The sequence below is a fragment of the Aplidium turbinatum genome, chromosome 11 (genome assembly GCF_918807975.1).
Source record: "Aplidium turbinatum chromosome 11, kaAplTurb1.1, whole genome shotgun sequence".
Taxonomy (NCBI): Eukaryota; Metazoa; Chordata; class Ascidiacea; order Aplousobranchia; family Polyclinidae; genus Aplidium; species Aplidium turbinatum.
Genome location: NC_137482.1, coordinates 16836228 through 16851407, shown reverse-complemented (window position 1 = coordinate 16851407; position 15180 = coordinate 16836228). Strand labels below are relative to the sequence as shown.

The 15180-nt window shown below is 38.0% G+C and overlaps 2 protein-coding genes across 2 annotated transcripts; both read left to right on the top strand.

Annotated features, from left to right (window-relative positions):
• The first annotated feature begins 3842 nt into the window (after positions 1-3842).
• On the top strand, positions 3843-6453 carry LOC145779611 (F-box only protein 42-like). Its single transcript, XM_082591248.1, has one exon. The coding sequence runs from the start codon at positions 4053-4055 to the stop codon at positions 5385-5387; it is 1335 nt and encodes a 444-aa protein (XP_082447374.1). The 5' UTR covers positions 3843-4052; the 3' UTR covers positions 5388-6453.
• A 4-nt stretch (positions 6454-6457) lies between these two features.
• Positions 6458-10827, top strand: LOC145779612 (uncharacterized). Its single transcript, XM_082591249.1, has 4 exons — positions 6458-6697; positions 7921-8121; positions 8871-8972; positions 9612-10827. Exons 1-4 carry the CDS (start codon positions 6501-6503, stop codon positions 10006-10008), a joined length of 897 nt encoding a protein of 298 aa, XP_082447375.1. The 5' UTR covers positions 6458-6500; the 3' UTR covers positions 10009-10827.
• The last annotated feature ends 4353 nt before the right edge of the window (positions 10828-15180 follow it).

Genomic DNA, 15180 nt, shown 5'->3' with positions numbered 1-15180 from the left:
TCGTCCCCTAAAAATTCGTAGGCTACCCCGATTTCGTACCCTGAATCCGTGCAATAAAAAAAAAATTTTGACCTATTTCGTCCCCTGAAAAGATCGAGAAATTTTGAAATGTTTGCGGCAACTCCGATCAGCGACTTCGGCTCTGTTGTTTTTTTTCTCGATCTTTTCAGGGTACGAAATAGGTTGCACCCGTTGAGTCTCTATGTTTTCTTGTTGCTAATTCCTTATTTGTTGAACTCACTTGTTGAATTTTTCCATTGGAAATGACAAAATTACTGCAGTTTCTGAGTAAATTGCGGGCCCTGTGCAATCGCACGGTTTGCACACCCCAAAGACCGGCACTGCTCTGACAGTGCTAAATTATTATTTGTCATACGGTATTTGATTGTACGGTAAAATGGCATTTTCAAAAAATTATTTCAATTAAGTTGTTAGCGTTTATTTAGCCTTAGAAGTAAATATAAAATTTGGCCTTTTTTTGGCCTTATTTTATAATGGATTTGGCCTTACTATAGCTTGAGTATCTGGCAACCCTGCTCTGGATTACCGTACCTCAGAAAATGGAAATATTTCGGACACATAGCAATTCAATTCAATTCAATTTTTTTTATTGTCAGAATGCAAAAGAAATGATATAGGCCTAGTGAAAAAGAAATACAGTAACAAAACCAACAAAAGGAAAAGGTGGCAAAACCATAATGATTTAAGACGTGCATGAAAGGATCTAATATTGCAGTACAGTATACGGTATGCATCCATAAATATAGTTAAGCACGGCCACCAAACCTGAAAGCAAGAAGCAACTCCTTGGAAAACTCAATGTTAACTGGGATGGTGCAAGGCAAAAGGACGACAAAAAATGAAATATTTTGACAATATCAAGTAAATTACATGAATAAAAGCATGCCGGAAGCACCACTACAAACAAAAGACAGAACAAAATGGAGGCAGTTCATATGGAAGATTACAGCTGATTAAACATGATCAATTTGTTGAAGGAGTATAAAATGCAACAGAAAAAGGTCACTTATTTTATGGTGACTCATAACAAAAATTACAGTGACTGCTGATTTCAATACATTTGGAGAAATGAAATAACTCATTGAAAAAGTTTTTGACAAATTGCACATTTTTTCAAGAAAACTTCGATAAGCGACTTCGAAGCAGGCTGATGTTATGGATAGAAAAAATCTCCCCGCTGCCCGCACAGCACTGCAAATGTCTGTCCGCACTCTGCACCGTTGAAAATGTAAATGTACCACAGTGTAGTCTATTGTTTCCCAAACTTTTTTTAAATAGCGCCCCCCTGAACAACAAACAGAGTATCAAAAGCCCGTTGACAAAAAAAGTAAAGCCAAAGTTGTTTTCCTTTCATCACAAAGTCCAACTCTAATGAGACAGATGAACCCGGTGCAATTTCATCAGCCACTTGATATCGGGGGTTTCAGTTTGGGTAGGAACAATCTTAAGTCTCCCGTCTGTCAAGACGGTTTGCACTGGCAAAGTTGCTTTGTCTTTTCTTTTTTTAAAACATCCATGCTTTTCATCACCAAGTCTGGAATCGCCGAAACGGGCCATTCCGGACTAAAAGATACACGGTACAACATTTGATTTTACAATAGTACCGTAATACAAATGTACACTCACACCAAAACTTAAGTGATGGATAAAAGCATATTTACGAATGTAGAAAAAAATAATGAATCCAAAAAATGAATGAATGCAACAAGTCCAAAAACCACCTACTGTTATTCTTTAGCATTTGCGTACTGCAAATCGGATCAGAAGTACATGCTAACATGAGGAGTGTTCAGCAATTAGTGAAATATGCTGTTGCATCATCAACTTGTTCACGGACCAATCCAGTACGAAACCAATACGTTTAAGATGTCATCAGAACCAAAACCAATGGTCATTCTGGAATTTTTTTGAGCAGCAAACAAAATACAACACGACTGCACTAATGGAATACAAACAAATAAGTTAAACAAGCGCAGACCTAACAGCAGATGAATTGATTGTTACACTTTTGGTTGTTTGTTTAGCCTACTTGCTTCCCTTTGAGGTCAGTTTATGTGAATATTTATCACAACCGCGCACAAACAACAGTGACCCTACTGGTGTATAAAATGGTTTTCAGTTCCACAGAGTTTCCAATCCCGTAGTTATAAATATCTCTGAATTGGATTTGCATCAAGATGTGATCCCCTCACGGCCAATCGACCATCTGCACTGCACCATAAAACACGCAATATTTTAAAAATTGGCCAAATTTTAAAATGTTGCGTGTTTTATTTTTTCTTGCCTTCAATCGCACTGCAGTATATAACCTTGTGAAATTTTATTTTGTATGTTAATTGCTCTGAGGATGCGCATTGTCATGGTGCGCGAAATGTCAGTGAAGCAATAAACTATCTTGTTTGTTGTGAAGAAAGAGGCGTTCTTCCCGGCTATCAGCACAATCAGCGGTGGTCGAATAAATTTGTGGCAGAATACGGTGCGATACTGATGAGCCCAGCCTCATGGGCGAAACACGTGTCTATCGCTGTCAATTCTTGCTACAAATCGGCTGCCGAGAAACATATCTTGTTTGTTGTTACCTTTACTTTCAATTTCATCAGATGAACGTTGCAACTAGTGCTAGAAACGATAATTGTCCTGATGAACACCCAAACTTTTCAGTATTCAGTCAAATATAGTTATTTATTACTATCTAAACCCTTGACAGCCTGTTTCACCTTAGTGGATCATCAGAAGGTTCTTATTCAAATAAAATTTCTATTTGAGTAAGAACCTTCTGATGATCCATTTAAGTGAAACAGGCTGTTACGGGTTTAGATGGTTTTAAATCAAATATAGTTATTACTAACACAATACACTACATGTGTATTGTGTATATGTATCAAACTACCGATTGCAAGAATGCACTCAAATTATTAGTTAGCGTTCTAAATTCTTAAGAAGCACACAAATACCTAGCTAGTGTTTCAAATTTCTAATCATGACACAAGGGAACACGATAATACCGCAAAAAAAGTCGCAAGAGTTACAACCTATAATGTTTTCGCTGTGATGGTCAGAAATAAAAACAACTGAACTGACAAAATTATCCAACCAAAACACTGGAAATTGGCCAATGAAGTGGTCTATTCATCCAAGTAGGCAACAAAGATTGTGAATCTAAACCGATTTCTTTTCTGACATGATGAAATAAAACACTTTGAAGCTATAACACATTAAAAGTTACAAAAAGATGTCGTAGGACAGCACTCAAAACGTTCAAAGATATTCCAATATCCGTTTCTACTCACTACATGTCAAAAGGTTTGGTGTGTTTGACAAAAATGACAAAGAGGCTTTATTTAATCACAATTAGCTTGGCAGAAGTTAACTTTCTCTTGAATTTGACTTTTGGTGGACAAGTGTGGGTTAATAATAAAGCTGCTTATGTGGAGTTTGTGCAGTGACAGGAAAATTCATCTGCTGGCCACACTACTTTTCTATTTTATTTTGATGATTGATCCTTTCTCAGGAAGAATTAACTTTAACAAGTTACCAGGCAAACTGATATTCTGATAAAAAATAATAGAATAACATAATTTTAAATGATGTGACCGTTATATGCTAATGTTTAATTTCTTGTGATATTAGTAAAGTACTAGATCATAATTAATATTGGAAAGCTTGATGCAACTTAATAAATGTCAGGTCAAAAAATATTTCATGGGAAACTTCACACTGGTAAAGAAAAAATCTGCACAAGGCAATATATGCACAATGAATGAAATAGATTTCGTGCCAAATAATCTCTTGGTGAGATTATACTTGTGTGATGAGATGTCCTTTCAACAGGTTGTCTGCAGTCAATTGTTGTGCAGCAAATCGGTTGTGCCAGATGTAACGATTTCATATTAACCACCTAAATATGATATTCTTCTGAAGATTTTGTTTTTCCCATTTAAAATAATGCAATGGTGTACTGTGGAACTGTTTAAATAGTATTTTGTCAGCTGTAAAACTGATTTTAATTAACTATTATTGTATGTAGAAATATGGAGCAATTACCTGAAGAAATTTTAGAAGTTATATTTTCATATCTTTCTCCATATAAAGAGTATGATATTGCCTCATGTGTATGTAAAAATTGGATGCAAATACTTCATAGGATGCTATGCCAGCTTCCAAATAAATTTGAAAATGATATGACTTCTGGCAACATCCAATTGTATTCTGTAGATGAAGGCAACCAGGTTACATCAGTCACACCACGGCTTTTTCAAGCCGCTTGCTATTCTGACTATTCTCGATCAATGTATGTTTTTGGTGGAAAATCGATTCAAAATGCTTCTACAGGTTTTAATGATTTATTATGCTTGGATATGCATTCTCTGCTGTGGAAACGTCCAACTGCTAAAGGAAATATTCCACCGCCTAAGTATGGATGTACTTTAGACAGTTATAAAAACTTTTTAATTCTGTTTGGTGGTTCATCTTTAACCCCTTCAAACACTCTGCGACGAGGTGCTTCTGAATATTATAATCATCTTCATATTTATGATATTATCACTGAAACATGGACACTGAAATCATTTCTTCCTGATGAATGTCCAGAAGAACTGTATATGCCAAAAACTTGCTTGATCGCAGACCATGTTGATCCTGAATTGGACATTATGATATTGTATGGTGGCAAGAAAAAGTCATCTGGTCAACAAGAAAGAAGCTCCAGTGTTTGGTGTCTCGATTTGTACTTTTGGACTTGGAGAAAACAGACATTGATCTGTGACGATGATTCACATTTTGCTATAGATGCATCAGCGTTGCAATTTTTAAGATTGAAAACCAGTTCTTATTCTTCTTCTATGTTGGCTGTGAACAGCGGCATGCATTCAATGTGGTTGATGTACAGAACAGGAGTTTCTGAATGGACAATGCAGAAGTTGAAAAGGCCAACTGAAAACCATGATATTCTGTCAGCGTACAGCACTCATTTTCCTACTTTAGTTTTAGGCAAGACCTTAATATGTTTTGGAATTTTTCCTCCTTCAACATTTTTTCCTTCATTGGATGCTATTTCTAAACCTATAGTTTTGCATTCAGCTTCTAAAGTGAAGGAGAATAAGCAATCTGTTTCACTTTTGCCTTCCAATGAATTTGCGTTGTCTTTTATTAACATTCTTGACTTAAGAAAAATCGAAACAGAGAGCATTGTGGAGTGTGTAAACCAGTGGAGTTCTAAAAGTGGAATACTGCATCCAAGTTTTTTCATAAAAGGGCTAAATCCAGCGACTGCTATAATGGGAAGAGGAGAAATAATTTTACATGGTGCAAGAAAATTAGGAAGAGAAATAGTAATGATATTGCATATAATTCGAAGCAAGCAATAACAGTTTTAATGTTATCTTTAAAATGTTAATTAATCTACCGTAGTGACAAATGCAGAGAGCGATATCAGCCACAACATAGTACTGTGCAGATATAGTGTTCATTTAATGTCATCTTCCTTTAATGAAAGATTACAAACAAATTGTATGTGTATGTGGTAGTTAATGATTTACAAAGTTTGTTTGTGTAAAAAATTAGATGCTGAAACAGAGTTTTGAATGTTTACGCTTATGAAAATGTAAAATATCAATAAGAGTCGCCTGTATCAATGATTCAACTGCAGGATATTTTAATTAGCTTTGTGGTAAAAATTAATAAAGCTAGGTCTAAACAAATTTAGTTAATACAAGGCTGTTCAGCAAACATGACTTTGAAGTTCTGCTTTCACTTTTACAGATCCTAATGCTCAACTATTGTTGCTTGAAAAATGTATGAATAGATTGCAATGAATTTAAATAGTATAATTGAAAAATCGTTTTTAACATCTTTAGTCATAGAGATTTTGGTTAAAAGCACTTGTGGCTTGTATGTTGCAGTTTGAAACATCCTGAAAAAAAAATCAATAGTGTAGGAAAGAAAGGGGCGTTGTTGAGAGTATACTCAAGTGAAGCAAATAGGCAATGCTTGGTGCCATTGTACATAATGTACAATGCACATCCATCATAAAATGACATGTGCAGCAAAATATTTTTAATGTTAAATTGCTGTTGCATTTCCCAAAAAGCATTCGTAGCAGATGATTTTGCATTGTCAAAATTTTGTTGCATGTCCACTGTCCAGTGTATTTATAAAGGTACCAGTTTTATGCTTCGTATTTTGCGTTGCTAATTCCTTTGTTACCTTATTATGGATTGGTTGTGCGATTTATTCTTGACTAGAGTCTTGTAACTGATGAATCAATCAAACTACATTTGTTTAGGTTCTCCACTTAGCGTCTACTTTGAAGTAAAACTAACTTTAAGTTTAATATGCTTTTAATATTGGGAATTGAAAAGAATTGTTGTTTTATGTTTCTTGTGCTCAATTCCTGCAAATAACCCATCTCATTTTTATTTTATTTTTTTGCAGTTAGGTTTCTCACGTGTTAATTTTAGGCTGATATTCAAACAACTGCTATGAGAGAAGGGTCAGATAGAAAAGTTTATGTTGGAAATCTTGGCAATAATGCTTCAAGAACTGAACTAGAAGATGAATTTAGTTATTATGGTCCTTTAGTTAGTGTATGGATAGCCCGTAATCCACCCGGATTTGCCTATGTGCTTTTTGAAGACTCAAGGGATGCAAAAGATGCTGTGAAAGGTTTAGATGGCAAGTGAGTTACGTTGCTAAATTGTGTTTTGCATACCAGAGTTGGTTCAATTATAATTGAATGTAATTAATTACACATATTCATGTAACTATAACTGAGACGGTTGTTGTGTATTTTGTAAGTTGGAAAATTTTGTCCAAATTACAATTACGTTTGGTAAGTCACAAACACGTTATATGATAGTGTTTGAGTTCATCGTTAGTTAACAGCATTCAAGATGGATTTTTACATATGGGTCACTTTGATTCAGTAGACCAACGATAGCCAATCCGTGGCTCTTGAGCTGCACATGGCTCGGCAATCTCTTGTGGACTGCTCTTTTGTTTTTACAATTAGTGAAATCTAGTTAATTGCGAACTTGATAATCACATAAATCGTTTTACCGCATTAAGATCTAAAAATCCACACCATAGCCAATCATTTGTTGACGTAGCACTTCAGTTTATCGCATGATGTACAATATTCTTTCACTCATTCTTTTGTTTATTGTTCAAGTTTCTGAATTGTGTTTAAAGATTGTATAAATGTAACACCGTAATACCGGGTTACCCTGTATCTAGTTGAAAAGATTGCGTTTTATAGTTACACCAATTTAGCACGCGCTGAAATTGCATGCCTTCAGAAGTCAACCAGCACACGCCAATGTTGTATATATATATATAGCACTACTGCATATTCTAGAAAGCCCATACTGTCATAGATTGCTGTATATTGTTATACTGTCATAAACAAAATAGTATCTGACAGACAGCACGGACTTCAAACATAGCTGCGTTGATTAAAAAGGAACAACGCGTGATTGAATTAGGTGAGGCACATCACATACACAATCCTTTTTTAAGGAAGGTAAAGTATTTCAATTGCAGTTGTGTAGTTTCAGAACACAACAAATTATACAGTTTAATTGAAATGATAGCAGAGTCAAGCAAAGATTTATCGTTGTCCATTTTAAAATATTATCTAGTACGGAACTGTGGTATATAAAAATTATTCGATTTTTAAGAATCTTTCTACATAATAATTGCTTTTCTAAAGTCTAAATCTCAAAGAAGCTTATCTAAAAACTACTGAACAGAACTGGTTTGGATTGCTAGGATAAGTATTTGCTGCGTCTGATTGAATAAACTGATTGGTTTTTAATTTTTTAGACAAAGAAATATTTTAATCCATGTGATTGCTAGTTTTGGCATGATCACCTGAGAGAGCTGAACCACTTTATCTTTCAGAACAATTTGCGACCGCCGCGTTAAAGTTGACATTTCCAACCCGGCAGTGGGGAGTTCAAGATCCAACGACCGGCGTCCGATGCGTCGACCCCCTTCGCGCTTCGACTTTCGCGGGGGAGGAGGCAGACCACGCAACGACATGCGATGCTACAACTGCAGTGGAATGGGCCACTTCGCCAGAGACTGCCCGCGAGCGCGAAGGTAATATTGACCGTTAAAAATCTTGTTGTTCATAAACGAACTGTAACGTCATATGTAAGCGCCATGATGTAAGCAAGACGTTTTCGTCTTTGCAACCTAAGCTATTAGTACTTGTTACTTGGCTGCAAAATTCACGTGAGATGAATGGTGTTCATTTAGTTTTTAAATCGAAATCTTTTCTTTTTTAGTTGTTTTTAAAACCACATCTTTTTGTTCTACAGTACGATTGTTAAACATGTACCACTTTACTGCAAAGCTTCACTTATCCCTAAACCACTTGTAGGATTGGTAGACACGGCACACCGTGCGCCGCGCTCTTGTTGGTATTGGAATTGTCTCTTGGTCCTCGTTCGAACTGCCAAAGGATTTGGCGATACAGCAATGCGTGCGGTAGTTTATGTTCAATGGCCACAAGCGAGTGCGTTGAGAAATCGTGCGACGCAAAGACTGGTGTCTCCGATGGGCGCATGCACGGCAGCTGTTCTACGCGTAGTTTCAACTTAACGACTTGACATGTCCACATAGTATGCGATCGGCCCTAGTAAGCCTGGTTACGATTTAGACAGCGTACGTAAAGATGTTGTACAACCATGTAAGTATTAATAGCATAATTTCCTGAAGAATTGTCTTGTTAGTTGTGTGCATTTGAAAAAGTTAATTTTGAAAATCTCACCTTGTCTTGCAAATATTCTTCTCCCTCATCTGCTTGTGTCAGAGATGGCTAACACATACTTTCATCAAAAACTTAGCTTCCGAAGACAGAGATCATACTCCAGATCGCGTTCAAGATCTCGATCATATTCTTCTTCCCGATCCAGAAGTCCAAGAAAACGTCGCAGATCACGCAGCAGGTAGTTTGTTAGCTTTGCAATCACGTTCACCGCCCCGCTAGCTCAGTTGGTTAGCGCTTGACTTCTGGAACGAAGAAGCTTCAAGATCAAGCAGCGCTGGTTCGACTCTCGGGGTGTGCGCTTGAGCAACGCATGTAAAGGATTACTCTCCATTCAGCGGCATCTAATGGATGGAATAATTTCCCTGCACTAAGACTTCAACAATCGGAAACTTCACTCTGTCGATCTTGGTGACCGGGCCTGCGTCAGTGATTCAAGCCTCTACAATATGTATGCGAAACTGCCAGGATTAAGCTCTGCAAGAAGCTTTCCCACTCCGAGGATGAAGATTCAATCAATCATAAACGTTTTTATAAACTTTTTTTAAGCTCTTCTATTTGGTTAGTTTTGTTGAAAAGCTATTGATTCAATTGTTAAGTTTTGTTTTGTGACGAAATCAGCGGCTGCAAGGATGGCGCGTTCTTTTCTGGAGGCTAGAAAAGAGCTTTAAAAGCTTGTTCCAAGGAAAGTAAACTCAACCAAAATGGGGCCATTTGCATTTTTGATGCAAATGTATTAAGAGCTCAGCCAAGGGTTTCAGTTCTGACAATCACTCTTGAAGTCCTGTAGTATCAGCTACGAATAATCGAATATGTTTAGATCGGATAGCAAAAGTGATAACGGCAGTCCAAAAAGGAGGAGTAGCCGTAGCAAGAGAAATCGCTCTCATTCTCCAAGGAAAAGTCGCAATCGCTCCAAGTCAAGATCAAGGAGCCGCGATCCCTCTCCACGACGGAGCAAGTCTCGTTCGAGAAGCACGACGAGGAATCAGAGCAGAAAACACTCCAAGAGCAGATCGAAATCACCACGAAGACGAAGCAACAGACGAACCCGGACACGTTCTGGAAGTGAAGAGCAGAAAAAGGAACCTTCTTCTTCAAAAAGTTTAGTGGACGAAAACGGTCGGGATGGAAAGAGGTCACACAGCAGAGGTTCAAGTGATGCCGGACGCAGATCCAACTCATGTCAAAAGGAAGACAGATCCGGTGAAGAGTGAAGATAGATACGAAGAACAACAGATGATGGTAAAGACATAACTTGATATTGAATGCAGCTGCATATGCCCATGCGTTGTTTTCAAAAGTGGGACCAACTGCCACTGCATTTATTAAACTTCGATGTGATTTTATGCTTGATTGCATCGTGAACACATTGTAACAGTAAAACGTGATCTTGTACTATAAGTTGTGTAGTTACAAAGGCTGCTTTTTATTGTATTGTTGCTTCACAAAAAACCCAAGATTTTTATCACTGCAACTTTCTTATTGGTTTAACTCAAGAAAAATATGTTGTTTTTGCTGAGATGGGTTTTTCTATGTAGGCTACAGATGTTTCATGCACCTGATAGATTACGAACAATGGTGTTTCGCCATGTATTCATGCCTGTATCTTGCTGGATGCAAACAAGAATTGCTCTAAAGGTTTTGTATGGTTTAGTCACAGCATTGGCAACAACAAATCGCAAATAAAATCAAACAATTTGCATGTTGGTTAAAATTCGGATTCTTATTTGCTTGTTTTATTGCGGCACCTGAATAAATCGTCCACGGATTAGTTTGCGTAATTTTAAAAGCCTAATGCTGCTCAAGAGATGATAGAAAACCACCCCCCCATCAATTCCGTGCATTGCAAATTGTTTTCTTCTGGTTAAGGCTTGCCCACCGTTGACATATGAGTATTATTTTTGGTTTGAATCTTTATCCTCGGACTGACAAAGCCTTTAATGGGATACTACCGGCAGTTTTGGATATTCGTAGAGGCGTTGTTACCAATATTGTCAGAATGAAGTTTTCTCTTGTTGCTGGGTTGCTGCTTAATGGAGAGCAGTTCTGAAGTGCATTATTCAAGTGCACACCCCTCGAGCCGAACCAGCGCCTTAAAATATCTTGTATCTGAAAACCCGGGTTGACTTTTATCCTAATTTTTTTGCCAAATAAACCCCCTCCCCTACCACTCGTAACTTTTCTAATAGACAGTTCCTTTGGTTACCTGTGTTATTTTCGTAGACTGAAAGTTTTTTTTATAGGCTACACTTGCATTTGATTAACATCTTACGCTTTTACCAAAAACTTAAGTAGCTTATAAAAAGTTTTTAATTAATTAGACCCAAATTTTTTGTGTAGCTAACTGCTCTAGGCTGCTGCTGAGCTGAGTCGGAGTCTGCCTCGCTTTCTGACCTAGTCTTGTTCTGAAACGATCCATGTTCCATGTTTAGAAAGCTAAAACCTCAATTGCTAAGGTAACAGGGATCAGTAGTCAGTAGATTGTTATTTAAAACATTACTTGTAGGTTTTAACTGCCCTTTATCAAATTTTTTGTGCGTAGCTTATGTGGGTTTAGGAATTGTTCATGAAGCTAACTGCATTCCAATAGTTCAGTTGATTAAGCGCCCGACTTTGTGCATGAAGAAACCACAAGATCAAGCGCTGCTATAGGTTGTGCGCTTAAGCAAGAATTGCTCTTCGTTTAGTGGATGAAATAATTTGCAGACAACAACATTTCAACAAGCAAAAATGTCACTATCTCGAAATGACTGGGCCTCAGAAGTGTACGGAGTCAGGTTTTTTGGACTTAATTCCGAAGTTGCTCCAAATACTTTAGAAATATTGACTGGTTTGGTTTTTAAATCTTTATCCTCGGACTGACAAAGCCTTGATTGGTTATTCCTGGTAGGTTCGCATATTTGTAGAGGCTCTTAACGCAGGGCCGCTTACCGAGATAGGCAGAGTGAAGTTTCCGACTGTTGAAGTGTTGTTGCTGGGAAATTATTCCATTCCCTACGTGCCGCTGAATGAAGAGCAGTCCTGAAGTGCGTTGCTCAATGCTCAAGCGCACACCCCTAGAGTTGAATTTGCCCCGCCTGATCTTGAGCCGGGCGCGTAACCACTGAGCTAACGGGGCGGGCACTCTGAAGTCCACTCCGAAAGCAAATCAACCATTATCTTGTTTTTTTATACTAGTAACACGTACACCTTTACTATATCAAGTCTATTATCCCATTTCAAGAAAAGTGTATTTTTAAATAAAAACTTTCTGCTTAAAAAAAAAACACAGCAAAAGTAGGCTTACTCAAAAATAAAAACTGCGCCAAGTAGGTTCACCGTCTAAGTAGGGCAAAGGGCGTGTTGTCACAATTTTTACAAATCAGCATATATCTCGTTCTGTGCCAATGGTATCGAGATGCTAGATAGTGCAATTGAAAGAAGTATCATTCGACTTCTTTTAGCTACAGCTAAAGTTTTTCTAGATTGTTTCGTTTTTACATAAATGCATGTTTAATGCAAGTAAATGGGTAGACCGGGAGCCCGCGACGTCCATCCTAGGCAGTGGTGGATTTCCAGAAGATTAGCTTCCGGAACGTTAATTTTTTACTTTCCAAATGCGCTTGGTGCCGTATAAGAGATTCGGAAATATGCCCTTATAAGACTTTGAAACAACACACTTGATGTACGTAAAACGTTGCTAAAGTATATATCATGCCGCAAGCCCGCAACCAGGGGGGGGGGCATTGGGGGCATTTGCCCCCCCGAAATTTTTTGAAAAAATTTTAAGCGTTCTATGCAGTATGAAATGTACCATGAATAGACGACGTACGTCGTACACTTACAGCCATACTGTAGTGTAGAGTGTAGACTATCGAAAGCGAAAGTAGGCTACGCTGGTTGGAAGCCATGCTAACGACTTTGTTCGATAAATTAGGCTGGCATCCTCATTATCTGCATCGATGAAAGGGTACGTTAATGGTGTGCAGGCACATGTAAAAAGACAGTACCCTACTGCTGTGTACTGTATATGCACTGTGCTTCACACGTATTGAATCTGGTTGTTTGTAAGGCTTCCAGTGTAGCTGCCATATCTAATTGCGTGAGCACAATTAAAGACATCACCACATTTGTTAGAGGTTCAGCAAAGCGCATGAAAGCATTGCAACAGAGCAGTGAATCCATTTCGGGTGCATGTAGGAGTAAGTCACTCACACGCCTGTGTGAAACCAAACCAGGTGGGTGGATCGTCACAAGAATGTCACAAAATTTGTGGAAATGTTTCCTGTCGTGCTTGACACACTTGAAGGAATGACAGAGTGGTCAGATACAACTTCTGCTCCCAAGGCACCGCAATATTTATGTGCTATGCTCTCTCCAAAATTAGTTGTATCTCTTTGTGTGTGCGCCAGATTTTCAAGATTACTTTTGCCGATTTCTAAAATTCTTCAATCTCCAAATATGGACCTCACACAGTGTGCAAAGGAAATTAGCGGAGTTCAAGCAGTTGTATTTGATTGCAGAGAAAATGCAGTTGCTGATTTCAAAACAATATATTCTAAGGCCCAAAAGCTGCTTCTAGATGCAATAACAATACCTAGGAAAGCTGGTCGCCAATCAATGAGAGAAAACTACGAGACAAATGATCCGGAAGATTTCTATCGTCAATCTGTATAGGCTACATACCGTATGTAGATGGCCTTCTACAAGAATTGCAAGGAAGATTTCATGAGCATTTTAAAACAGCTGCCCAAATTCAACTCATTGTGCCTAGAAATGTCGCTTCAACGAGGTAGCCTATAGTGACATTGACAATACAGTACAATTTTACAAAGGAGACATTGACTGCGAAGCCGTGATAGATGAACTTGCCAGGTGGAAAATTAAGTGGGAACGAATTCTTGAAAGTGAAAGGCCAGCAAGTGCGATTGATGCGGTGTCAGCAATAGAATCCCAAAAAGAGTTTTATCCAAACATTTACAAACTCTTGATAATTTTGGCTACCGGTACACTTCCAGTCACAACTGCTTCTGCAGAAAGAACATTTAGCTGTCTACGACGCTTGAAAAGTTACCTTAGAAGCACTATGGGGCAGGACAGGCTTTCTGGACTAGCTCTCATGCAAATCCATCGTAGCCTACTCAGGGCCGGATTTAGTTGATGGGGGGCCCGGGGCACTTTTAAATCGGGGGGCCCCGTGCAAAAAATTTTTTTGCGCGTATGGCGCGAAAAACCGTCTCTACGTCTACAGTAGCATCAGTCCAGTACTGCACAGCATTTTGCAGAAACTTTAAAGGCCAAAAGGCAAAAAATAACACAAAATCACATTTTTTTCCACATAGGGGGGCCCTTCAAAAGTCGGGGGGCCCGGGGCAACTGCCCCCCCCCCCTAAATCCGGGCTTGAGCCTACTTAAATTCCAAGCGCGGAAGTGGTGTTAAACGAACTTGCCAAATCAAGTAGAAAGTTAGACATTATGCTCTAAATTAAAATGTCATTTTGCATTTGCAAAGTCAACTTCTTTGGGCCTACAAACATAAAAACTTGTTGAGCCAACAAAATGTTTCAGGATTGTAATTTGTAATTACCGTGTTGAGTTTATTCATATGTATCTGTTTGTTTATGTTGATGTAAATATATGTTATTGATTAATTTATGACTCCAGTCGTGCCAATGCAGTTCGTAGCCTACAGATGTTGTATTTTATTTGTAATCTTTGCTGGTTAAAACTTTTTCAGTGGAGGACCGACCATTCGTATAAAGGGTAAACTTGAAAAGTTGCATAGTGTGTAGAGAAACACGGTCAGATGTCAGTAGGCTATGAGGTTCATTGTGGAAATCCGCGTTCACACTGCTAGATGAAATTGGAAGAGATTTTCGTGACGTTATCCATGGCCACCTAAAGATACGGTCTGATTTGTCACATTTTGCATAAATTTTCAGGTTTTTCTAACTTTGGGCGAACGTTTAAATAAATTTTTCTAAAAATTAGATTTTTACGCTTTTATTATTCTTTTCCCCCGATGATACAATAGGTTTTAACATCTTCACATGTTGAAAAACAAAGAAAATTTGATTTTGAAGATTTTAGTCAGACTGTTAATTTTCAAGAACAGTCTGATTTTGCGTTTTTCAACTTACTTTTTCTCATTTGCTACTGCTTCCCCAAGGCAACAAAAAAGTTTTATGTCATTAGGAAACCGCAAAAAGTAAGAACATCTCAAAAAATGTCAGTCAAGCACCAGCAGTAGCTGTAATCAAAATCTCCAAAATGTGACAAATCAGGCCGCATCTCCAGGTGGCCATGTGTTATCAAACTTTGAAGACTCTTGGATCTTCTTTTCGTAGTTATATATTCACGAAGTCCTCTAACAGCTTCGCGTTCATCTAAGCGCAATCTCTGTCACT

Excerpts from the sequence above, each read along its gene's own strand:
- LOC145779611 (XM_082591248.1), top strand. The coding sequence starts at position 4,053 with ATGGAGCAATTACCTGAAGAAATTTTAGAAGTTATATTTTCATATCTT.
- LOC145779612 (XM_082591249.1), top strand. The coding sequence starts at position 6,501 with ATGAGAGAAGGGTCAGATAGAAAAGTTTATGTTGGAAATCTTGGCAAT. Across the intron at positions 6,698-7,920 it reads GTGAAAGGTTTAGATGGCAA|AACAATTTGCGACCGCCGCG; the intron begins GTGAGTTACGTT and ends TTTATCTTTCAG. Across the intron at positions 8,973-9,611 it reads CGTCGCAGATCACGCAGCAG|ATCGGATAGCAAAAGTGATA; the intron begins GTAGTTTGTTAG and ends GAATATGTTTAG.